General features: G+C 41.9%; 1 protein-coding gene across 2 annotated transcripts in view; it reads right to left on the minus strand.

The window, feature by feature from the left end:
* apaf1 (apoptotic peptidase activating factor 1) overlaps positions 1-26,897 on the minus strand; it is a 76,224-nt gene that overhangs the window by 23,722 nt on the left and 25,605 nt on the right. The window contains exons 20-27 of one of the 2 annotated variants that reach the window (XM_054739749.2): positions 23,747-23,866; positions 23,507-23,632; positions 19,404-19,520; positions 15,798-15,923; positions 9,065-9,196; positions 8,855-8,980; positions 7,266-7,391; positions 2,592-2,738 (exon numbers count right to left, since the gene is read on the minus strand). In XM_054739749.2, coding sequence (XP_054595724.2) covers positions 2,592-2,738; positions 7,266-7,391; positions 8,855-8,980; positions 9,065-9,196; positions 15,798-15,923; positions 19,404-19,520; positions 23,507-23,632; positions 23,747-23,866 — 1,020 coding nt within the window. The remainder of the gene's footprint in view (positions 1-2,591; positions 2,739-7,265; positions 7,392-8,854; positions 8,981-9,064; positions 9,197-15,797; positions 15,924-19,403; positions 19,521-23,506; positions 23,633-23,746; positions 23,867-26,897) is intronic. The other variant, XM_054739747.2, reaches the window with a different exon arrangement.

Consider the following 26,897-nt stretch of genomic DNA (forward strand, 5'->3'; position numbering starts at 1 on the left):
GGTGGGATTTCAGCTGTGGCGGGCCGCCAAGGCTATGCCTATGTAAGGGAAACACCGCATTAGTATGGTCAGTGGACATTGTGTGTTAAACACCAACCCAGGTCGTAACACTTAGTTCAACGGGGAGTGGCTGCCACTCTGAAGTTGCAAGGTCTGAGTGACATTTCAATAATTCTCTAGAGGGTCATTTAGGCACATACTGATTTAAAAATATATAAAAATAACATTGTGTGGCTTTAAATTAAACAGATGAAATATAGAAAGATGCACTGTGCATCAGGGTTTTCAGCTTGAATTCTTTCATCTGACAAGACCGGCAGATTCTCTCAGTAACAAAAACCTAACAAAGTATGATCGAGCAAAAGAAGACGGTCCCAGGTTGTTTTGTTCAGACTTACTTTCAAGCCTTATGAGTTTTCAACAGCAATCTGCTGCAGATGTTATGATTCCATTGGCCATCCATCTATAAAAAGCCTCAACAGCAGCATCCGCTGCCGTCAACATCTCCATCGACCCACACACGCAACAATCAACAAAAGTGTGCTGAACACATCTGTGAACACAACACCCCACACAGAGTATCAGGAGTAATCTGAGATATATGCAGCCTCATCGATCAGGACTGCTCTCCCAGGAGAATTACATCATTGCTCGACAAATAGCCAATCAGAGCCTAGCAGAGAGTGACCGCCCAGTGACCTCACCTGCTGTAAATCTAAAGGCAATAACAAAGAGGGGCACACTATTCCAGTCACGTACAAGGCGGCATTGACATCTCCCTCTAAGCTAATGAGCATTTCCTGTGGCTCTGCAACAACAGAAGATGAATGAAGGCGTAATTTTCCTGCTTTTACAATAACAAACATCACTCAGTCCTACGTCTTTAAAAGCAGCACATGGTGTAAATCAACCCGTCTCACAACTTAAAGAAAAGGCAGAAAAATTATTCAGCTGCATAAAATGTTCAGAAGTTAGAAGTTATACAACAAAAGAGGAATTACTACAGACTGGTTCATTTGTAAAGAGGAGGAAGAGGTTATCAGAAGGAATCTAATTTTTGTCCTTTGCTCACTTATTGTTTCCTAAAGTGTTAAATTAAGACCAGCTAGATCGGTTGTTATCACATTCCTCTCTCATTCCACACTCCTATTCTCAGCACTGCTCAGACCATCAGATGTTTAGTTATTCCTCCGCCTCCTTTAGCAATAAAGGTTGGCTTATCGCTGCACTGCTGCTGAGGCTTATGGAGCTCTGCACCGCTGAAAATAACCCGCCGGCTGCAGAAACAAGTTGTGCTGCCTCCAGTCTGTAGATCCGATTTTAAAACAATTCTCACAACTAAGCTAAACACAGTATTACTGCACATATTGTTTCTAAACAATGGAACTACATTTAATCAATATTTATATTATTTTTCTATCGTGTAACTGAATGTTAACCAATTTGACCGGCCAGTTAGAATTTTTTAAACCAATAAAAAAAAGCAATAAACATTTTTATAATTTTGCATTCTGTATTCGTTTGAGGCAATGCAAGTGGTAAAATCACATACATTTGTAGAAATATAAAATACTCATACTATTACTATGGTAGTGATAATGGAGTGTAATAATGTTTAACTTCAAAGATACCCCAAACACTTCCAAGTTATTTTATTTGTTAACTGTGTGGAACACTAAAAGAAATTTAGTGTACTAAAGTGTGCTAATCTTTATCCATCGTCAAGTCTTACAATCTAATGTCACAGTAAATGTTTATTTTCATCAAATAATAAAACTTCTATTGATAATATGACCAGTTTGATGCTTTAATGACTGCATGTGTTAGTCCATAACCTACAGTTTAGTAACATTAACTTCCATGTTTGTGCACTAAATGATAATGGTCTATTCTTTAGTTCATTAACCATCCCGTTGGCATGTTTATGACATTTATTACAAAATCAGAAATCAATCATACGAATTTACTTAATTTGTTTGGGCTAAAACAAACAAGATGTTTTATAAAATAATATTTATGTCCAGTAAAGCAAACATTTTTTATATATTGAGTGCTTAGACTCAGTCTTGTTGTGACAGTTTACACAGTTCTTTTGTTTAAATGATTCTTTAAAAGTTCTGCGTTTATTCTTTGTGAAGCGGTTTTGAAATTTAATGAAATATCTCAGCTGCCTTCTTTATATTAAACTGTAGATATTTCATGCCATCCTTGTGTTTAATGGATTTTATTCAGCCAATAAAACACGGGCCAATTTTCTCCCAAGCTAATTTCCATAAAAAGCGTCAACCATAAACCGTTTCTGGCTCACATCCAGCAGGAAACATTGTTTTTATGCTGCTTATCTTTTCTAATTTGTCTCTCGCCCTGTAATTTTCCGTCATCTTGCAAATTAGCTTTCTAATAAAAGAGCAAACATAAGTGACGATGGTTCCATTTTACTTTGGACAAAAACAGCTGCTACAGTCCAACAAAAACATAGATTCACTCATGATCTGAGTAAACATGAAGATTATAAATACAGGAATAATCCAGAGATGGAGCAAAGTGAAACTCAGAATTTTGGCCACCAGAATTTAGGCGCGTTAGCATACCTTGATGTAGCCTCCAGCCGAGACGAGAAGCGAGTCGTCGGGGGAGAAGTGCAGGTCGCTCACCCAGCCTCCATGGAGCGAATCCATGCCACCCTTACCGTCTCTGGAGCAAATCTTCAGCAAAGAGCCGTCCTCGACACTCCAGAGCTGTGGTGGACAAGAAGCTTCACATTTTAACGTTGGAGCAGTACAACAATGATAACCGTGTAGCAATGCTAATATGTTGCATATATGCATGCAAAAATTATTGTTATCAAAACTTTTGAATGCTTTGTGCACTTTTCATGACTCCATTTTTCTCCCCATCTCCTCCAGATCCATTGTCCTAGATCCAGGCAAACCATTCATTAATATAAAGCAATCATTTCCCATCTCATGAAAAGTATTGGTCTAATGGGTTGAGGTCGAAAAAGGCTGCTGGTTCCTTATTTGGCAACTTTCAGATGAGCAAAATATTTTCATGAATAAGCAGACAGGTGAGTGAAGAAGGAATTAGCTACTGGAGAATAATTTGTGCATCCAGACAGTATATGTGCACAAAGAGCATGAATGCACCAAATGAAAATGTTTCCTTTAAGCTACTCATGGCACTTTTCTCTTGCTGATATATTGTATTGTTTTGTCCATGCTTACACAAGTGGTGATACTCAGGCTGTTAATTCTGGTCTTTTTCTCCTCCTCTAGACTACAGAGATTTGCTTCTATTCTGTTTTTCAATAAAGTTTAGACTGAATTTAAATGGGTCATCAGTCTCAAGCCTAAGAAGTGGTCTTGTGTTGTGTCCTCTCTAGATAATGGCTCACTTAGCCCACAGCACGTGTGTTCAGGCTGTAGGGTTTGGTAAATTGAGTGCTTTAAGAGCTCAATAGATACTTCCTCTACTTATGACCAGTAAGCTGTGATACTCTATCTAAATATAGAACATCACCCTGCCTGGTCTTTATTGTGCTTTAATCAGAAGATTATAGAATTCTTTATTTATTAAGGGATTGTACACACTTCGTTTTGATTCAGAAAACAGTCAGGTTTATAAAAGTAAGAATTTATTTTACCAACAATTAAAACATGACAAGTTAACTAAGCTTTTACTGTGATGGATGGAACTAAATGTGATGTATGAAACCTAGGTGTGAATGCGATGTTAGTCAGAACTTCCATATCTAGGAGAGCTGAGTTCTGGATGTAAAAGAATTTGGTTTGCGTTGTTGCAAGTCCGAGCAGCCGGTCAAGGCTTAGAAACAGTGGTCAGAGACAAGGGTCATACAAGGGTCAAGAGGACAATGGTTCAGGACTTGCTGGTGAGGACAGAACTAGGCAAAGGGTCATAAGACAGGCTGTCTTCTCTGGATCCACCCATGGACACACCCCTGGGCCCGCCCCTAACTCCACCTCTGGCGGGAAAAGAAGGACTGGCATGGAGTGAGGAAAGTCCAACTGGACCCAGGAGCTCTCAGGAATGCTGAAAGAAGATCTACAATTTGCTACCAACATGAAGATTTATGACCTGTGCTCTCATTCCAGGAGTGCAGCATGTAACTTTTGTGCCCTCATGTGAATACTGCATGTAGTGAAAATGATACCAAATGTCTTATGTAGAGCTAAAAAAAGTGTATCTGGTAAATGACCCCTTGACCTAAACTGTCAGGAGAGAATGACTTGTGACTCTTACATTGTTTAGAGCAGTCTCAGAAATGATATAAAAGGATGCAGCTCAGATCGAGGGACTTCGAGTTCGGAGTTCGTTCTTGGGGAGATTCTGAGAAGACAAGAGCTGGTGTAAACTAACTCTTATTTAATCATTTTGAACTAATTCCTCCGTGGGGGATAGCAGTTGTTTTTCACTTTACCCATTTTTTGTATTTTGATTTTGTAATAAACCTTTTTTGAAAAAGAAACATAATCCTGATTCTTTCAGGTTTTCTCTAAAGCTTCACGTTTGGAGCCCTGGCCATAATAGCACAGAGGTAAGCATGTCGAAGATCGGTCTCTGAATTATCAGGACTTACTTTACAGTTTGTAACAGAATAATATAAAGAAACCTTAAGATAAGGGAAGTTTTAACTTTCCCCTCCTTGCGAGTAACGAGTTGTCTTAAGGGCGATAAAAGCAGAATATTCGAGGTTATTTTGGCTCTGATTGCAGGTTGAAAAAGTCTCTAATTAGCTGGAAGGTTGGATTAATAAATAAATTGATAAACTTATGATAGCCTGATCAACTAGCATAAATCATTTTATAGTTACCAACCTCCCACATAAGCTGTTAGAGGCGCAATTAATTCCGGGTAGCCCAAACAATTGCTGAGAGGCTTGGCTTGCCTCCAGACTTCTCTCTAGTATCTTAACCAAAAGGTAACGAGTTTAAAAGAAGTGTAGTACTCTGGGGCTGGCTATTCGTGCAAGTCATTTCACCTTTAAAATAAAAGACAAGATTCTAATTAGGTAGTCCAAACCCGGATCTAGTACGATTATACTCGTCGATACACCCCCGAACCCTGATGGATGCACCGTCTCATAAGTTCTAACGGAACTGGGTTTTAAAGGAACCGGTAAATGGGACGGGCACACGACAGCGTTAAGCTACGAAGTTGATTATTATCAAAAGCACATCAGACGTAATCTGTCATGTCTACTTCACCCGTTTTCGGAGACCCTCTTGGTGGATCTGAAGGTCAGATCGGTCGGATGACCTCTGGCACCGAAGGGCTGTAGAATACCGTGGCACTGACTCTTCAGTCCAGAGATGTCTCGGGTCATGACAGATGGATGGAACCGCACGTCTGGGACTCTGAAGGAGTCTAAACAATATCATTCTGCAGGAACTGTTTGCGGTATCAGATTCGCAGGTGCAAAAAGGTTTTGACGACGTGTCAAAAGCTTTGATGGTTAAAGAGGATTTTGCTTCAGGTGGCCGGTCTGAAGCTTTCTTTAGAACTGAGGAATCACCAGAGTAATCTAGTTTTAATGTTCTCATGTTATGATTGTGTAGCCAACCAGAGGTTGGCAAGTTTGAGGAATATTACCAAGAATCTCAGAAGCACAGCCTTCTTTGATACCGGATGCTCTGATCTGGGTAAAGGGCTATTTATGTGTCATGGGTTTAACTTTACCTTACTTTGTCCTTGTGTGAGTGCAAATGGTGATGACCTTGTCACGTAAACATGCTGAAACGTATTTCAATCACTGTAATCGTAACATAACATTCATTTCAACCTTCAATCATTGAGCACAGATCAATGAAAGCATTTCATTATATTAATTATCATAAGTAGCAATAAACAAACGTTTATTTAATGATTTTCTAGTTTATAAGTTTTAGAAGTTCATATTTAATTTTAAATCTTTTTTCTTCTGTGAAGCAAGGAGTCCTAGATAAAAGGGTGCTCTGTTAGGGACCTTGAGGAGAGAATGTTGTTGTTGACATTTCATTATCTGTGTCAGAGCTGCAGGCTCTGAGCTCCAGCTGGAGTGATGGAGGCAGGCTGATTTAGAGGGGACACATGCAGTCTCCTGTCGCCTCTTTGACCAGATGTTGGATGGTCAAACAGTACCTAAAACTGACCATTGCTCGATGTAACAAGGCATCCGATGTCTTTATTCTCTTTGGAGTTTTTAAACATGAAGGAAATGTGTTGTTGAATTTGACCTACTTAATCAGGATGCCATCTCTTCATCATCCTAACTTACGTAAATACTAAAATATACACAACTGTAGCAACATTTAGAGCTATAGAGAATAACTTGAAGTTGTTTTTTTTATGAACTTTTTTGGCCCTTTATTAGCAGCATACCACATTTTGGCTAAATGTTTAGCATATAGCTGCATGGAATCTGAAATACATCTGGAAATCCTGGAAAACCCTTTAAAGGATTAAAAGGATGCTTGGCTCCTTGGAAATAAACCAAAAAGACGGTTCAAGAATTTTGCACAATACTGAAAATGCATAACTACAAATATCAACAAAATGACTCTTACTATCTCTCAGCTCTTAACATCAGTTAGCAGATGTTATACAACTACCATGCTTACTTGGCAATGTCACACAATACAGCTCTATTTATTTACTCTTTCAAGTTTGTTTCCATAGAAACGGAGAGATTTAAAGATCTGTTATGTAACTGAACCTTATGGATTCAGTCGTTTCTGAATAATGTTTCCAGTTAGACTGATGCAGGCTACAGGCTTCACCTCTCACACTCTTTATTTTGGGTGTTTTTGCACAAACAGTTCAGACTGCAGGACCTTTGAGATCAAACCTGGCAGCGTGATTCCTCTCCTCCTCCTACTGTGTGACTCCCTTTGCCGCTCGCTCCCCAACTTCTTACACTACACCTCCTCGCGAGAAGGAGCCCTGCCTTCTCCCTTTCATCTCAACCCCTCGTGTGCGCTGCGGTAATCACGAGTAAGCACTTTATCTAAATGAGGGATGACATGTAATTAGAGGGTGATGTCTGGAAAGAAATGTTGACTGCTTTAATTGCTTTTTGTGTTTTGAGCAAGAAATTAGACGGTTTTAGGTACTGATGGGGATTTTAATGTGAAGTCATTTAACGTGTTGACATGTGACAATCACCACTCTCATTCTGCAACCTTCTCTCAGCTCTTCACCGGAAGTATTTAACTCTGTATTCACTTCAATTTAAGACTAAGAGAAAGCTGGATTTTCTGAATACGCACCCGGATCTCTCCGTTGTCATCTCCTGTTGCAAGGCGTCGGCTGTCCCAGGAGAACCTGCAGCTTCTGACGCACTCCTGGTGACCCCTCAGTGTGTGTGTACACTGCCAGGACGGAATACTCCACAACTAAAAACAGAAAGTAAAACTAAAGAAATATTCATTTATGCAGGAGAGTTATCCCTTCAAACCTGCAGGAATTGATGAAATGAGGGACCAAACGTTACATATTCATGAAGAACCACTTTTCAAACCAAAGTTTTATTTTCTTACCACTATAGAAGATAAAATGCTGATTTTGGTGTTAAATAAATCAACACAGCTCCTTCTACTGACACAATGACAGTAGTCACTTTTGATAAATCGAATGCGTCTAGACGGTAGTGCCCAATGCACCCCCGTGTCCCCACAGCATCTCTATTAATGGGTGATGTCTCACACGCTCTCCCAGCTCTGACTTTCTCATTCTCACTTTGCCCCCGTCTGTTTTTAATCCATTGTCCTCTTTAAACTCGATTTTTTTCTTCCCTCCAGTTCATTTACTATGCTGTTTGCACCCCGTGCTGCACAGAAATATCACGACTTTTAATTAAACACTTCGTTTGTCCGACAAACCATATCTGCAGGCAAATCTTTACTTTTCTGAAGGTCAGGAGAAAAGATGAGAAGAAAGAGGGAAGGAGCATTCTCCTTTATTAGAGTGCCACTCAAAGACACTCATTGCTAAGGGGCTGTGGTTTGAACTCTAGATGGATGGAAATCAGGGACTTTGGGGTTTTGTATCTTTTTTAGACTAGCAAAGCCCCCCCCCAAGTCAGTCTGTGACTGGCTGCTAACAAACGTTCCTCAATTTATGATCTTTGCCAAATTCATAACACACAGTCACTGGGATGGCGGGCAACCAAACCCAAATTCCTGTGAAACTTGGTGGCTTCTGATCAAGTGGTTTAACAAATGCCAGATAGATTGGCTCTCAATTGTTTATAAGTTGGAAGAAGACTTGTCCCCAACAATTACATAACCGTTGGACAGGAGACATGGAGCGAGCAAGCGGTCGCACAACAGTTCTGTATGAGATGGAGCTCTCTTCTCTGAATTTACAGAAAAACTGCATCTCAAAGTCAGGCCAAAGTCGGACGCAGCGATGACGGTAAACTGGCAGAATCTACAGTCAGAGGGGGAGGTGGGTTAGTAGTGGGCCGCCAACCTGCTGGGCCGGCTGGCCTGCAGAACCGTGAGCTGCATTCAGACTGGACATGTACGTAGGACACACTGACCTGCAGCTAACTCACCATTCCTGCACCCATCTGCTCATCTCTAAGGTTCTTCACCTCTTTCACACACAGCAGTGCCACCATGGTTATCTGCCCCAAGTGGACAGTTAGGACGGAGGCTTGATAAAAGATGCTGGTGTGTGTGAGATAGGTTGTCCTCTCACTGGCTACACTAATAGACATATCTCATCTCGTGTGTGTGTGTGTGTGTGTGTGTGTGTGTGTGTGTGTGTGTGTGTGTGTGTGTGTGTGTGTGTGTGTGTGTGTGTGTGTGTGTGTGTGTGTGTGTGTGTGTGTGTGTGTGTGTCATTGTTGAACCTTAGCCGTCTTGTCAGCAGAGGTGGTTGCAAAGAGACATCTGTCTGGTGAGACATGACAGGACAGAATGGCTCCCTGATGAGCCTGGATGTCCTGCAATCTCTCTCCCCTCTCAATGTCCCACACCTGTCAGTGAGTAAGGGACACACAGATTATTTACGGTTTGCTTTTAGGATGCTGTTTAATGTGGCGAGTGTGTGCAGATCTCACCTTCACGGTTCCATCGAAGGACCACGACAGCAAGCTGGAGTCATTCATCGAGTCAGAGAGTAAAGAGAAGCATCTGACTTGTTCCTTATGTCCCTGAAGGACTGTACACTCACCTGACTGCCACTTCCACACCTGTAGGGAGCCACAGACAGACCAGTCAACAACAGCATCATCAAAATGTGTTGGAAACCCATTAAAATCGGTGCTTTGTTAATTTAATAAAAAATGTGTTTTGATTTAATGTTGACTCTGGTGTGTTTGATTTGGACCCAAATCTGTTAGGAAAAAGTTTGGTGTGCATTGTTACTTTCATTTTAAATTTAATTTCATCTAGCTATTTAGGATAAGGACCTCATTAAAAATCAAAAGGTCAAAAAGTCTAGTATTAAAACCATCCTCTTAGAATAATTACAAAGAGAAATCAAATTTGCCTGAATAGCAGCAAAATGCTTCAAATAAACTAAATACAAAGGCTTTCTTATGCAAAAAGCCAATAGTTACATACATGAGGTTAGTCCTTGAAGATTCTGATGTTTTTCCGTGCGAATGATTGAATTATTAATATTATTTATTCCATCCATCCATTTTCATCCGCTTACTCGGAGTCGGGTCGCGGTGGCAGTAGCCTAAGTCGAGAGACCCAGAGAAGGCATTCTACCCTTTACCGAATCAAGACCATGGTCTCAGATTTGGAGGAGCTGATTCTCATCCCAGCTAATTCACACTCGGCTGCAAACTGCTCCAGTGAAAGCTGAAGATCACGTTCTGATGAAGCCAACAGGACCACATCATCTGCAAAAAGCAGAGACCTGATCCTCAGGCCACCAAAACAGATGCCCTCCACACCTTGACTGCGCCTAGAAATCCTGTCCATAAAGGTTATGAACAGAATCGGTGACAAAGGGCAGCCTTGGCGGAGTCCGACTCTCACTGGGAATGAGCCCGACTTACTGCCGGCAATGCAGACCAAGCTCTGACACCGGTCATACAGGGACCCAACAGCCCGTATCAGAGGGCCTGGTACCCCATACTCCCGGAGTACCCCCCAAAGGGCCCTCCAAGGGACGCGGTCAAACGCCTTCTCCAAATCCACAAAACAGATGTAGACTGGTTGGGCAAATTCCTACGCACCCTCCAGGACCCCCCCTAAGGGTATAGAGCTGGTCCAGTGTTCCACGGCCAGGACGAAAATCACATTGCTCCTCCTGAATCTGAGGTTCAACAATCCGATGGACCCTCCTCTCCAGAACCCCTGAATAGACCTTACCAGGAAGGCTCAGTCAGGAGTGTGATCCCCTGTAGTTGGAACACACCCTAAGCACCCCTTTTTAAATAAGGGAACAACCACCCCGGTCTACCAGTCCAGTGGGACTGCCCCCGATGTCCACGTGATTTGCAGAGCTGCGTCAGCCAACACAGCCCCACAATATCCAGAGCCTTAAGGAACTCCGGGCGGATCTCATCCACCCCTGGAGCCTTGCCATAGAGGAGCTTTTTAACCACCTCAGTGACCTCAGCACCAGAGATTTGAGAGCCCAACTCAAAGTCCGCAGACTCTGCTTCCTCACTGGAAGTCATGTCGGTGGGACTGAGGAGGTCTTTGAAGTATTCTGCCCACCGATCCACAACATCCTGAGTAGAGGTCAGCAGCACACCATCCCCACTATAAATAGTGTTGGTAGCGCACCGCTTTCCCACCTGAAGCGCCGGATGGTGGACCAGAATCTCCTTGAAGCCGTACGGAAGTCTTGCTCCATGGTCTCACCGAACTCCTCCCAAGCCTGGGTTTTTGCCTCGGCGACCACCCGAGCCACATTCCACTTGGACTGTCGGTACCCATCAGCTGCCTCTGGAGTCCCACAGGCCAAAAAGTTCTGAAAGGACTCTTTCTTCAGCTTGACAGCATCCCTAACTGCCTGTGTCCACCAGCGAGTTCAGGGGTTGCCACCACGACAGAAACCAACGATCCTGCGACCACAGCTCCGGTCGGCCGCCTCAACAATGGAGGCACGGAACAGGGTCCATTCAGACACAATGTCACCTGCCTCCCACAGAACATTTTGGAAGTTCTGTCGGAGGTTGGAATTGAAGCTCCTTCTGACAGGAGACTCTGCCAGATGTTCCCAGCAGACCCTCGCAATACGTTTCGGCCTACCTGGTCTGACCGGCATCCTCCCCCACCATCTGAGCCAACTCACCACCAGGTAGTGGTCAGTTGACAGCTCCGCCCCTCTCTTCACCCGAGTGTCCAAGACATGCGGCTGCAGGCCGGATGAAACAACATCAAAGTCCATCATCGAGCTGTGGTCTAAGGTATCCTGGTGCCAAGAGCACATATGGACACCTTTATGTCTGAACATGGGCTTCATTATGGACAATCCATGACTAGCATGGAAGTCCAATAACAAACCACCACTCGAATTCAGATCGGGGGGGCGTTCCTCCCAACCACACCTCTCCAAGTCTCACTGTCGCTGCCCATGTGAGCGTTAAAGTCCCCCAGCAGAACGAGGGAGTCACTGGAAGGAGTGCTCTCCAGCACCCCCTCCAAGTTCTCAAAAACGGTTGGGTAGTCTGAACTGTAGTTTGGTGCATAAGCACAACCCACAGTCAGAGCTTGTCTCCCCACACGTAGGCGTAGGATGGTTACCCTTTCATTTACCAGGGTAAACCCCAACATACAGGCACCAAAATGGGGGGCAACTAGTATGCCCACCCCTGCTCGGTGCCTCTCAGTGGGAGCAACTCCAGAGGGGTAGAAAGTCCAACCCCTCTCAAGGAAACTGGTTCCGGAGCCAGAGCAATGTGTATATCTAGTCGGAAACTCTCAACCTCATACACCAACTCATTCTCCTTCCCCACTAGAGAGGTGACATTCCATGTGCCAAGAGCCAGCTTCCGTAGCCAAGGATCAGACCGTCAAGGTCCCTGCCCTCGACTACCACCCGTCACACACTGCACCCGACCCCTTTGGCCCCTCCCACAAGTGGTGAGCCCATGGGAAGGGGGACCCACGTTTCCTCTTCGGGGTGTGCCCGGCCGGGCTCCATGGACGAAAGCCCGGCCACCAGGTGCTCGCCAACGAGCCCCACCTCCAGGCCTGGCTCCAGAGGGGGGCCACAGTGACCCACGTCCAGGTGAGGGAACACGGTTTCCATTTATATAATTCATCATAAGAGGTCTTCGGGCTGCTCTTTGTCTGATCCTCACCTAGGACCTGTTTGTCATGGGTGACCCTACCAGAGGCATAAAGCCTCAGGCAACTTGGCTCCTAGGATCATTGGGACACTCAAACCCCTCCACCACGGTAAGGTGGCAGCCCATTATTATTTATTATTTAATTATAATGTTATTTAAAATGTTAAAATGTTTTTAAGTCCTGTTTCAAATTCCTTTAAACTCAAGATACATATTGATTAAAAAAGTTCCTCTGATGAGCAACAAGACAGGATAGAATATGTTCCGAGGTAAATCCTATGTTTATTTGTGAACTTGTCAGCCTCTCATTTGGCTGGATTTGGATTATCGTTTGTGAACAGCTCTCAGAAGGTCCTACTAACCTGCTTCCATCAGGTTAAGATCTGACATTGGTGCTGCAGCAGCTTTAATATACGCTTTCTCAGCCGTTCTGCTGCAGATTTGCTGCTGAGTTTAGGATTATTGTTCTGCTGTGTGACCCAGTTTCATATAACTTAATTTTTAAATCCAGGTTAAGACCTTTTTTTTAATATATAATCTGATGAGGTCAAAAGAGTTTTATTACATCAATATTAACATAAAAGAGGTAAGATTGAAAGTGGGACGCTTCTGGAATTCTCAGCATGTTGTAAATCTGTCGTGGGCATTTCTGTAACAGTTCTGCAGAGCTTTCTGCCTCCTGTGGACCCACACTCATAGCCACCACAGATCATTTTCAGTCACGAGGACACGTCAGAACCAACTGCTGAGAACGCCTGGACCTAATTCTTAGACTACAAATTGATGTTTATGTGCAAAATTTAAAATAACCTATTTAGCCTTTTGGTCATTATTTTTTAAAGTCTACCAAATCACCTTAAAAGACTGAGTATCGGAGCAAGAGTGATGACGAAAATATCTGATTTTTTGACTGTGTGTTCTCGCATGTTGACCCTTTTCACAACAAACTTAATGTTTGAACAAGTAACTGTCTAAAACATTAAATAGTGCAAATTCGCCTGCATCAACAGTAATAATTACTCATCTGAGAGCTGAAATGCAGCTTTGTCAGGATTAGATTCTCAGGACTTTATGTTTTTCTTCATTATTGTCCATCTTTAACTCTGTAAATGTGTTTTTGGTGTAGTTTGGCTTTTGTTTTAATTTAAGGTAACTATAATGCAACTTTTGTGTGTTTTTTGTACTTTGTTCATAATAAGTAATTCTAAGAACTCGTGTGTATACACAAGCAAGTAACCTGTGTTTGAGTCATATATGTTCTTACATTTTATTTTTTTATAAATAAACAAACAAACAAATAAATAAATAATGTTTTAGAATTTTTGTTTCTTAAGTATTTTGGATGTTCAGAACACAGGCTGGGAGCATAAAGGGTTAATCCAGATGAGGTAGATGTAGCAATTATTACATATTAATTATGACCGATAAGATGTGATTTTCCATATAAATATGAAATATCAATCTGATTGATCTTTGAATTAATCAGAAGATTATAGGGTTCTTTACTTCTTTAGGGACAATAAACACACACCGTATTAATTCAGACAGAGTCAGCATGTAGTATATAAAATGAATTTAATTCTTTTTCCTAAACTAATGATATATGACAAGATGTGATGTGGCAGATGTGAGGTGTTGTGATGGAAGCTAGATGTTGTAGCAACTGTTCTTTGTATCTGAGAGAAAATGTGAAATCTGGGGGTAAAAGAATTTGTTGTTTGTTTTAAACTAGGGAGTTGTTTATTAAAAACAGCATCAGACGCAATCTGCCGTGCCAAGTCTACGCACCCTTGGTGCGGAGGTTCTCGTTCAATCCGGGGGTCGATGGTTACTGCCAGTGGAGTGAACCTCTGATATCAGGAACCCGTAGACAGTTCCGATAGGACATGTCCAGTCTGAGATCCCTCATGGTGAAGGCCGAAAGCTGGAATGCTTATTTGCGTCTAAGGTTGATGTTTGCTTGGCTCTTAGAGAGCCGGTTGTCTGGTATCAGCCGCAGCGTTGCAGAGAGGCTTTGACAGGAGGTCAAAGGAGAAGATGGTTTCAAAAAGGCTTCTTTCCCGAATTGGCTGGTTCGAGGGTCAGCGAGAAACCGAATTAATCAGGAAGTAAGTCTTGTTTTATTAAACTACTTAGTTATGATTTCTGGCCAAGTTTGGCCAATCAGAATTTGACACATTTCTGAGTATTTACCAACATCCCTCAGAAAGCCACGACCTCGTTCAGATACAAGATTCTTAACACTGAACAAGAATCTTTAACCTTATGTGAGGTGTAGGAGTGTAAACAATGATTAACTTGTTAAATCAAACACATACTGATTTGTGATATAAATGGATCATTGTAAGAACAATATTCATTTTAAATTCATTGATTTAAGCACAGATTATTCAAACATTTCATGTAAACATCTTGTTCATTCATCACACATGAATATTGTGAGCTCATGAGTTGTAAAATCATGGAGTCTTCCCTTATTCAGAGTGAAGAATGTTGACGTCTGGCATTCACATAGTGAGTGCAAGAACCTTGGGTGAGAATGTTTGAATGTTTTGTCTTCATGGTATGTAAACAAGCACTGCAGAACCTTCTGGGTTTGGAAGGCCAAATAGAAAGTGGCCACTATGTAGGTGAAAATTGACCCTTTTGGTACGTTACATAGATAAATGCCCAAATCATCCATCAATCGTGGACTTATGCACCGTGTTGTCGTTTTTCTCCAGCCTCGTGTCTGAAGGTTAAACCTTTTCACCAACAAACGTTCCCTCTGTGTTTGAATTAACATTTCCATTTCCTAGCAAGCACATGTCAGGCAGCATGAGTATTTTCTAAATGAGAAGGATGCTCTAGGAGTGATGCTGCAGGCAGCAGCAGCAGCATGAATACAGAATGAGGTGCTTTTGCTGTCGGGGAGCGAAGGAAGTGCTGCAGTGGACAGGTCTGTGGGCAAAAGAAGAGATGAAGAAGAAGGAGAAGAAAGAGACGAGAAGGGGAGCAGAGGAGAAGGAAAATGAGCAGCAGAGCATGAACGCTGAATGTTGACGGAGCGTAACGGCCCTATGCACGCACACACACAAATTCTAACACAAACAGTTGCATGTGGTCAACACGGGAGCAGGAGGCAGATGAAGAGCTACTGAGAGTAGAGAAGCTAGAGGTGGAGCAAGGAGAAAAAAAAGAGTAGACAGAAGAAAGGGATGAAGGATGGAGAGGTGAAGAAGCCGACAGGGAATTAGGGTGAGTTCAACAGGTAGGGGAAGGTGAAGGCACTGGAGACCCAAAACACTGAGGATGAGTGGTTCCCCACAGCTGGGATTTTTATTCAAGGTGAGGGATCGGATTGGAGGAAGAAGATTAATCAATACCAGAGGAAGAAAAATGTGAAGCCAGGCAGGGGAGGAGTTGAATAAAAATGCCATTAAATGGGGAGGAAAGGAAGGTGAAAGATGGATGAGGGGCAGAGTGATGAATGAGAAGGAAAGGGAACAACCAAGCAGAAACAAGCACGAGTTATAAGGAGAAAGGAGAAGTCTACCCTAATGGTGGTGTCCTCGGAGGATGTGATGAGCGTTTGGCCGTTCAGGCTGAAACGACAATGGAGCACAGTCTTGGTGTGGCCCTGCAGAGTGGCCAAATGCTTCCCAGAAGGTACGTCCAGCACCTGGAAGGACAAAACAAAAGAAAAAAGATCAGCGAGACTCAAGTAAACAAGAAGCAAAACGAGGTGGACGTGTTTGTAAAGCTCGCGGAGATAAGTTTAATAAAACATTTGTAGCGTCACGAAGGTCCTCTAATTTGTGACAAAGGTCACATTTTCCCAGCTGGGTCGACTGTAACTTTGCCCCACAGATTAAACAAGCGAGGAGCCATGATGTCTGCTGAAAATCATCTTATCTGCTGCTGTTCCGTCCCAGATTGAAGAACACTTCAAGATCACAATAATAATTTCAATAATAATTTTAATAAACTCTGACTTTAGTACTGTTTATTATAATCATCATAAATAATCTCTTGGTTCACTATAAATGTATTTTAATTACTGAAATGACTTATTATGCTTTGGGTATAATAACCAGAAAGTCATCTTCCACTTTATCCATCCAACACAGAGGGTATCCAGGGTAAAAGTAAACTGCCATCACATGTCTTTGACTAATGACCAAAGCTTTCTTGCTCTGAGTGGGCGTGTTCTGAGGGGTTTGTTAAAACTAAATTTCCAGCAGCAAAAGTTCAGTTCGTGAACCAACCACCATCCTGAGGATAAGGGAACGGCCGCCCTGAACCTCCACCTGCTGTTCTGTCACGCAGATAGAATAGCTTTGAATAAACGCACGATAACCAGCTGACGCAAAACTCCTTCAGAGTTATTGATTTTTAAGTAAGACGCAAAACTCCTTCGGAGTTAAGCCAAACGCTCGACACTGTGTACCCTGCGACATCTCTGGACCAGAGGATCGGTTCTTCTCGCGTCTTCTCTACCGGACCGAGTACCCTGAGGCTGACAACATCCTCCTTGACCTCCGGATCCACACAGAGGGTCTTCTTGCTGGGTGAGGTAGCACACAGATTGTGTTTGATGCTGTTTCTATAATTAACAACCGAGTTAGCTGCAAAACCAGAATTTCACCCAGGTTGAGTTCCTCTCTCTGACAGAAACCTTCTGAGAATCCATTCATGCATACAAGCTCATTTCATTTTAGCTTTCCATCCAGACACAGGTAAAGCTTTTGATACCAAGTTTTAATATCAAAGCTGGTAAATTGTCAACCAAGAATTGTCATTTTTAATTGTCCTTTAAATTGTCATTTCAAATTGTCAAGTTTAAAATTGTTAGTAATAAATTCTTCATTTTTAAACTCTGCCTCATCTTTGAAATGAAACACAGAAAGGTATAAATATTTCTGGTTATTGAAAAAGCAAAGATTCCTAACTTCAAATTCAAAAATAAACTTTTGCTATTAAATTTAATTATCTTAAATTAAACATTAATCTTTGGATTAAATATAGACCAAGCAGGTCGGTGTATGAACTTCTATCGATTATATAAGTATCCTGGATATTTATACATGATATAGGCTCATATGCTAATGTGCTTGATCATTCTCAGAATCTAACAATTGATAGCAAACAGTGTTGATTCTAGAATGTAGAATACGCTACACATTTGAGATGAAGTAAAGGTGGGGGGACCAATAGTGATAATGATGATCTGAATGAACAAAATCTCGTTTCAGCACAGCCCGTTAAAGAGCAGATGTACAGCAAATAAAAACACGTAAACAGGATCAATATTACGGACACGCAGCCACTTCACGGCACGTCCATAAGGTTCTGCCAAGGTAGAAGAATCAGGGAGGGGGGACACGTTGAAACCATGGGAAGGTGTGTGTGTGTCTGTGAAATGTGTGTTTGCATTAACATGTGGCGTCAGTAATAAGTGAGCTTTCTCTCATCTTGGATGTAATGGTACGAGCTCCGGGCGGATTGTTCATAGGTCCATGTGAGGAACGGGAGAGAGGGGCAGAGCATCCATCTGTATCCATTCTACAGAGGTTTGAAATCTTTAGCCTTCAAGGCCGACATGCTGGAGCCAACTCGGATAAGCATGACGATGACAATGATGATGATGAAGTTGGGCATTTATAGAAAAAAAGAAAAGAGAGTTTTGAGTGTAATTATAGTTCTGTCTGGCCAAGAAATGACAGACATGAATGCAGGAGAACGACGTTCTGGGTGAGACTTTTTTTAGTAACAACTTCCTGAGAGGGAAGTTTATAAACATTAAATGTTGACTAAATCAGCTGCATGCAACATTATGGCCTGGAGACATCTGCAGGCTGTAAATGAACTCCGGTTAAACAAGGACACACTGGTAGCATGGCTGGTTTCTTGGTCCTGTTGGATTTCTTCAAATACAGTCACATTTATTACATCATCACTGCTAGTAAAGCCTCAAAGGTGAGATGTGTTTAATGCATGTTGTCCGAGCATGTTAGTCAGCAACGCGGTGAAATCATGAAAACAAAGAAAGATGAAAATTCATCCAACAAATAAGTGGATGGCATCATCTGGTCCTTGTAGGATGTGATTATTAAGATATGGATGACATTAAAATCTAAGCAGCAGTAGCACATAGTTATATTTGAACAGTTATGGACAATAACCACTAGAAAAGAAATCTGGAGAGGGTTGAAGGTTCTTTTCCTGTGAGGGAAAAACACTTGAAGTGCAGTTAAAAGTCTTTCATCCACTACAGATTTATTAAGTTTTTGCTTTTTCTCTCTCCAGAGAAAATGTTTCAGTTCAGCAGTAAATTTCATAGACTGTAATAGACTCTAATTTCCCTCTGGGATTAATAAAGTATCTTTGATTGAAAAGATATCAAAAAGCAACACATAATGACTCATTCTAAAGAAATAAAGTACACAGAGCAACGTCTAAAGCTCTGCAGGCCTCGCTTGGTTAAGGTCAGAGGTCATGATTCAACAATGCATTTTACCATGCAGGGTTAATGACCATTAGAACAAAAAACACCAATGAGTTGTTAAAAAAACATTTAATGCGAAGGAGGTTACATTTTAGGGTGGATTGATAGCTATGTTCCTGGCTAGACCGCTGCTGGATGCCCTCTCACCATGCAGTTAAAAAATCCTTAAATATAATAACATTAAGTAAAAAATTATTAAAAGATTAGTTAGATTATTTCAAGAAAATCAAGGGGGACAAACTAACGTTTAGCATGGTACGCGTGAGTGTGAGAGTCTAAGAGGCGGAGAGGTTGAACGGTTAAAGCATAAGAAGCCTTAAGGCGAGGCAGCCATGTTTGTCAAGCTTCACATGCTGGAACACAAGTTTTAAACGCTGTGTGGGAACATCTCAGTGTGTTTTACACTTCAGGTTAATGAAGAAGGTAAAAACAGAAAACAAGCCAAAACCACAATGACTGAATTACCTTAAAGTCAAGGAAACAAAAAGGAAAATACATAAATTAATAAATAGAGGGGCTGATGGCTGCTAAAGAGGCATGATGAGATATCTTCAGCACACAGCAAAGTTTTTTAGGTGGTTCAACCACAGCCTAAATTAAAACATTTTGAAAGCTCTGAGATGCAAACGCCGCGTCATCTCTAGCATACAATACCCACACTCTGCCTGAGCTCTGAGCGACCGCCACCACCGACCCCCAGCAGGAGGTCAGCAGTCGACGGATCCTGCAGCCAACAGTCCTCAGCACCTGCCTAGCCGTCGTGCCTGGCACCTGGCACACTTTTTATTTATCAGAAACATGGGAGTGACTTTCTGTTCTCGGCTGTTAATTTCTCTCCAGTTTGACCGCAGCAAAAAAGAACCTTCACAAGATTACTGTTCATTTTCTCTTAGCATGTTGATTATAAATAAGCCAAAGTGAGGGGGAACAAATATGGATGCAATGCAGTAATCTGCAGCTCTGAGCTAAGACAGTGTTAGATGACGCCACCTGATGTCAGCACCAGGGAGGACAGCATATCCAAGCCTAAAGCCAAATACAAACGTTAAAAAGACGGCTGGGGTCAGTTATAATAATCTAAACCAGAATCAGAACTATGTGCCTCACAAGTAAACTAAAACAGACATTTCCCCAATTTTTTTTGTAAATGAATCATCTACAAAAACCACTGATAGTCTGAAAAAGACATTACTGAAAAGACAATAATTAAAATATTATGTACAGTTTTTGTTTTTGTATTTTGCATTGTTGTCTCCAATATATGAATTTGAGGTTTAATTTTTTTTGGCGGATTTGTTCACAAAGTGATGTAACGGAGTTCCTGTTTAGTGATGCAAGAACTTTTACTAAATTAGTCCTAAATTCTGACTCAAATCAGAAACTATTCTAGGATATCTTAACTTTATGTTTTAAAAACTGTTTATCTTTAAAGGTGTGGTTCACTCATTTAATCAACACATTTGCAGTGGTCTCTAGTAGGAATGAATGCCTTGAAATTCGATACTGGTGTTCCATTTCCAGGAACTAGTAGTGACCCTAATCACAGCTGAGCTTCGGACGGCAGGATTTGGAGTCTTATGACTTATGGAGTAATGATATTTGGATATCTCGTCTCTGACTGGAAAACAGCAACACAACTCTTGCACTGACTTGCGACGTGGACATTTTAAAGTTGAAGTACCATTAGTCATCATCACACAAGGGTGAAATTACCTCTCCAAATCCGACCCATACCCGTGAAGAAGAAGAAGAAAAGATCTTTTCTATAGCGCCTCTCAAGATAAAAACCACGAGGCGCTTCACAAAACCAAAAAACGTAAAATATAAAAAATAATTTAGAAAATGATTATAAATATATTTTAAATGAGCAAAAGTAGACAATTGTGATAAAAAATATTAAGAAAGAGAGAGAGTGAATAGGAAAGAGGGAAATCAGTGGATCCTGAGGAAGGTGGAATAGGTAGGGAGAGCAGAACAAGGCGAGGGTGATGAAGGTCACACCAAAGCCAGCTTGAACAGGTGAGGTTTCAGCTGTTTTCTAAAGGAGACCACTGAGTCCACTGATCTCAGGCTCAGGGGGAGAGATTGAGCTGCAGCAGTGGCCGCGCTCAGGAACTATTGGCGCTTTCACATCTGGGCCAGCATGGACCAGACTGGGTGGCATCGGTCCGGGTCCCGCACCGGTAGGTTTTGTTCACACACACACTTCCAGGAACGAGAAGATCACCAAGCACACTGTGTGTGTGTGTGTGTGTGTGTGTGTGTGTGTGTGTGTGTGTGTGTGTGTGTGTGTGTGTGTGTGTGTGTGTGTGTGCGTGTGCGTGTGCGTGTGCGTGTGTGTGTGTGTGTGTGTGTACGCTCCTCCCTGCAATGAGGAGAGATGCAGCTTCAGTCTGAGGCAACGCTGACTTCTCAGTATCCAGAATGATAATGAATCGTGCATGCGGGAAGCTCCCGCTGCTTGATTCTCTCCGCCAATCGGAGACTCCCTCTAACGGCAGGAGTGTATTTGAGCCGGCCAATCAGTTGGTAATGGGTGTGTTGGACCTGTTCAGCCTGAAGCTGACCTCCTTGGGATGTGGGCCAAATAACAGACTAGTTGAGCGTGGAAAAATACAAGGATACCTAGATATGAACACTTTAAAAGCTACCCAGTCCGGTCCGTGCTGGCCCAGATGTGAACGCACCATAACTGACCTTTCGCCAGCCTCGCCCCCAAAATGGCCATTGTCCAGTCACATATCATAGCAACTTGTACTGTGTGTACATGTTAGTTAACTCATCAATATTCATGACATGCAAACATCTCGACCCCTAATGGCTAACAGCAATGCAACTCTCCCGCTGCCTTGATTGTGTTCTCGGCTAAAAATAATGCAACGCTGATGCGTTTTCTCCACAGATAACACAATGCTCAATGTTTGCCCGATGGGGGTTGAAGACATTTTCACGTTCAGCACGAATACGCAACTCAGAGTGACCGATCGTGTGTCAAAAATAACAGGTGTTACACAATTTATAAGTGAACCAAAACCTTTAAGCATCTAGATAATCTGGTAAAAAATAAAAGAGCACTTGTTAAAAACTCTCCCTCTTTATTTTGCACTCTAATTCTTGACATTTGAGTTCACTAGATCAAATGACCTTTGCTCCTGTTCCATTAATCCTTGCATCCCTTATTTCTGTGGTCAGGATTGAGAGAAGAGCTGTAATTAAAAGCATTAACTCCTGTATTCATTAGGGCTGCAGGATCTTTTAATTAATTAGTTGCTTTCTGCTGCAGGATGCTGGCCTGGCCGCAGCGCTGCCGTCTCAGGGGACTGTGGCTGATAATAGGACTGTAAAATACTGAGACGGCCTAACATACAACACACTGGGGCATCTGCAGTCACACATTACCTGCAGTAAAGCATGACTGAATCTCAGAAATTAACAGCAAAAAGAGAACAAAGGAAGAAAGAAAACACAATAAGAGAGAAGGGTGTAAGGAATGTCAAATAAGAGCAGGAATGAAGAAAACTGGGAGTATCAGGAAACATCAAGAGGGAAACATGGAGAAAGGATAAATTTGGAAAATAACCTGAGATTCAGCTGTTAAAGAAAGAATAAATAAAATGGCCTGTATTTATATAGCGCCTTCTAGGGTTCAACAACCCCCACAAAGTGCTTTACAACACAGTCATTCACCCATGTACACACACACACATTCACAGTAAAGTATGTTTTACCTTTTTCTTCTCAGAACAGTTTTTGTTCTTAAAGGTTGAATATGGAACTATTGAATAAAAAGCCATTTAAAAAAAACTCCATGGGGCGCTTAGTTGAGGGGACAGTTTTTCCTTTAAAGGCTATATCTTAATTAAAAAAATGATCTAATATTAATTTTGATTACACTGGGTGTATGTTTACATCCACCAGCCAGTAGAGGGCACCATTGCAGGTTGCTGAATACTAGTTAACCAGTCTGCTCAGCACAGCGGGGCTGGCACTACCAGTGCCTACACCACGCTCAGGACAATCCAGACTCTTCTCATGCATCGTTCCACAAATGTGGAATGACCTTCCAAGCTCTACCAGAACAGGAGCTTCCTTTTCAATTTTCAAGAAACTCCTGAAGACCCTGCTCTTTTCAGAGAGCATCTTCTAAACTAGCATCCTCCCTGCACCCGTCCCCCCCTCTACTGTCCACTCCTTTGTTCCCTCCTCTCCATGATTGATGTCAAGTTGTTGTTGTTATTGTTGTTGTTAGCCTCAAGGGCAACATGCCGATTATCACTTGTAAGTCGCTTTGGACAAAAGCGTCTGCTAAATACATAAACATAAAATGGCGGACTTGGCAAGACAAGCAGCTGCTTCTGAGCCCAGACGATGTTCCCACTTTAAATATTGTTCTAAAATAAACGTTTTAGTAGAAATGAGTCCTTACCCAGTATGATTCATAAATGGACATGGTGATGGCTGGTCAATTCACATATCGGCAGCATACCTGGTATCCCGATGGCTGGAAACCGTGTTCTATTGTTGCAACTACAACCTCCACACACTAGATGTCACTCTGGTGTTCGTGTTCCATATTCAACCTTTAAAGACCCGTGTTTGACCTGCTACAGGTAAACGAGAGTTTGGTTATCTGCGTCAAATCTACTGTAAGTCCGTTGAGAGCAACTGTGGCATTTTTCGGTGCGAGATCGACTAGGACCATAAAAATGTTTACTGGAGATGTGAAGGTGCAGCTGAGCGCGTGTGTGTAATCTTACCTGCACACTACCGCTCTCTTGGCCCAGCGCCACAGCAGAGGGATGCCTGGACAAGCAGGTACACCTGATTCTGGACAACATCTCCTCTGACTGGAACAGCACCGATGATGTTCTCCCATCACGCACCTGACACCAACACACACTCATGATGTTGTAACTTATATAAACTTATTAGACACTTCAACGGGAAACAGTCCAGTGTCCTCCAGACTAACACAAGGAACCTTCTCTGCTGCTCACCTGCAGTCTGTTGCAGTTGTCTGCAGCCGACACAATGATTTCTTCATTATTGAAGAGAACGTCTGAATCTCTCTTCAAGCCAATGGCTGAAGATGTGTGGACCTTCTGGGTCTCCCACAACTACAAAACAAGTAAAGCAAAGCTTGACTAGAAAATAATATGAAAGCATGTTACCTCTTGGTTGTCAGAAATTGATTTAAACATCATCAACATTATAGAAAAGTACCAGTCAGACTGCAGAACTCATTTTTGCAAAGAATTCACTCGTTAAAATAACCAACATCTGTCTTTCAGCAAGGCTGGATCTGCAGTTTGGACCTGAGCTCTCCCATCGATCTGTGCTCCTCTAAATCACATGTCAGACTCAACGCTAGCGGAGCATTTTTATGTGGCCCGTGAGATAAATATCAAAAATATGTTTAAACAGACCCGCTGGCTGATTTAACTACAAAGACTACAACTACCATGATGCTTTGCGGCATTAGCGCGGAGCCGAAGCGCCCCCTCCTTTGTGTTTTTTCCAGCGTCTGCTGCCGGTGTCTGCAGCTCCGTTGTCTCGGACAAACTAAACACTCCTCTCACTCAGCTCCGAGTTTACTCAGCTATTTTCTGACGTTGAAGCTCAGAAACGGAGATTTTAACCGCTCAGTAATGTGTTCACAACTGAAACAGAACGTTTTCCAGCTAACTTCCAGACAGCTGATATAACTCCAGCGAGCAGCGACACGCTAAAATAAGCATGACTCTGTGGCTGCTGTCGTTTTTATTTTTCCTCCCCGACACACAACAACGTGGTCAAGCTGCTCAGACATGTTCATCAGCATAAACCTATGTGAGCACCTGTTGTCATCTAATGTCATTATTATGATGAAGATGAACAAAACAACAGGAGTGTCCTCCTCAGCGCAGATCAACCCCACGATGCAGGTATCTGGCTGGAACAGGTGAGCATCACAGTAAACCAGTGGAGCAAACTGAGCTTTAAATATGTTGGTTTCTCTTTTTCTGCTCCAAAACATGAAAGTTAACAGGTGAGATGTTGCATTTTCATTTAAGATTAAATTATATTTTTATTTTGTTGTTGGCCCGTGAGAAAAGATTTAACCTACAATAAAAAAGGAAGTGGAAAGGCTGCAGATAGATGAATAGAATAGAAAATCCCTTTATTGTTCCTCAGTGGGGAAAGCTAGATGTCACAGCTGCGATGACACTTATTACAGGAGAAAAAAAGGAGAATAAAAAAATAAGAAAAATGAATAAACAACAAGAAAACATAAATCCTGAATAGATTTAAAAAATGCTGAATATACCACAAGTAATGAATACCACTGATGTGTTTTATTTAAAAATGACTTGCTCGCAGAGGTGGAAAGAGTACTAAAATTTCCTACTTAAGTACCAGTACTTTGATAATTTTTTACTCAAGTACAAGTAAAAGTACTTGCCTAAATTTTTACTCAAGTAAAAGTAAAAAGTACTGTAAATAAAATGTACTCAAAGTAAAAGTTACTCAGTTACATTTTTGTCAGCGTAAAAATGGTCACATCAGTGCTAAACCACAACACCAGTTCACAACACGCTCGTGTGTGCACGCACACACACGGACACATACACAGTTTGATGGAAGGATTTCTATCCAGTCAGTGAGAACAGGACGTGCACATTGATTGGACGAGGTTTTTCTAGGATTGTACGTTTCAATTGTGATTAAAATTATTCTTTATTTTGAAAAAAAAGTTAATTTTTAGATGCCATCAGCCTGTGAGGTATCTCAATGTTTTCATGACAAAACTCTAACATGAGACTGAGCTCTAACCTGTCACATAACAACCTAAATGAAAGTCTGGCGCGCGCACGCGCACACACACACACACACACACACACACACACACACACACACACACACACACACACACACACACACACACACACACACACACACACACACACACACACACACACACACACACACACACACACACACACACACACACACACACACACACACACACACACACACACACACACACACACACACACACACACACACACACACACACACACACACACACACATCATGACTAATTTAACTACACTGAACTGCTTGTGTAATAATTGAATCTCTTATTCTGGAGTAAAATAAAGAAACAAGCTAAATCATCACATATCTGTGGCATCAAGGAGCATCTTCTGAGTTCAAACACAGGGATGGAGCACAATGTTTACACCTGAACAGTATCAGGATGGTTTAACTCACAGAGGCCTGCAGGTCTTCTGTTTTATGAGCAAAGCGCTGATAATCCGCTTGTTATAAGCGCTAAACGTTATTTTGCCGCTTCAGCGCAGAGCGGTAGCGAAACACATTTCAAGCACGGAGCCGAGTCCGGCTACCGAACCGAGCAGAATTCTGATGACGTCACACCGGTGCGCGAAGGTGCGAGTTCCAACCCACAGGAGAGGAGGGAGAGAGGAGGTAAACAGCGAGTAGATCACAGGGACTGAACTGATGTTTTTGAGCAAAACTGCAGTAAAAATGGCTGTTTGTCCTCATCATCAAGTGTACCCTCCGCACGGTTTAGACGCGGTGCTCATGCAGGTGTCTCTTTCTGTTCCGATGCTGCTACACGTAATATTTTTAATTTACTAAGCCTACAATTTATTTTTACTCAGTAACGGTATGATTTAAAATGTAGCGAATTACAATTCTTTTTAAAGAATGTACTCAAGTAAAAGTAAAAGTACAGATTTTAAAAACGACTTAAAAAGTACAAATATACAAAAAAGCTACTCAATTACAGTAACGTGAGTAAATGTAATTAATTACTTTCCACCTCTGCTTGCTCGTGTGTAATTTGGTTATTCCACATTCAGTGTTAATGCAAAAATAAGTTTGTTTCCAAATTTAAAGGTTCAAAATTGGATATATGTTGATAAAGAAAATGTGCAAATTCGCCGTCACTTTTTCAAAAAAATATTAAGTTTGGCCCTCGACTTCGTCCCTGATTTTCATTTCGGCCCCGTGTGAGTTTGAGTTTGACACCCCTGATCTAAATCATCTTCATGGGATTCAGTGGTCCATATCTTATTTAAAGACCAAATTCAATCTTTTTTTTTCTACACATTTGCAGTCTTTAGTATAAACTAGATTAAT

Source organism: Nothobranchius furzeri, chromosome 1, assembly GCF_043380555.1.
Source record: "Nothobranchius furzeri strain GRZ-AD chromosome 1, NfurGRZ-RIMD1, whole genome shotgun sequence".
Lineage (NCBI taxonomy): Eukaryota > Metazoa > Chordata > Actinopteri > Cyprinodontiformes > Nothobranchiidae > Nothobranchius > Nothobranchius furzeri.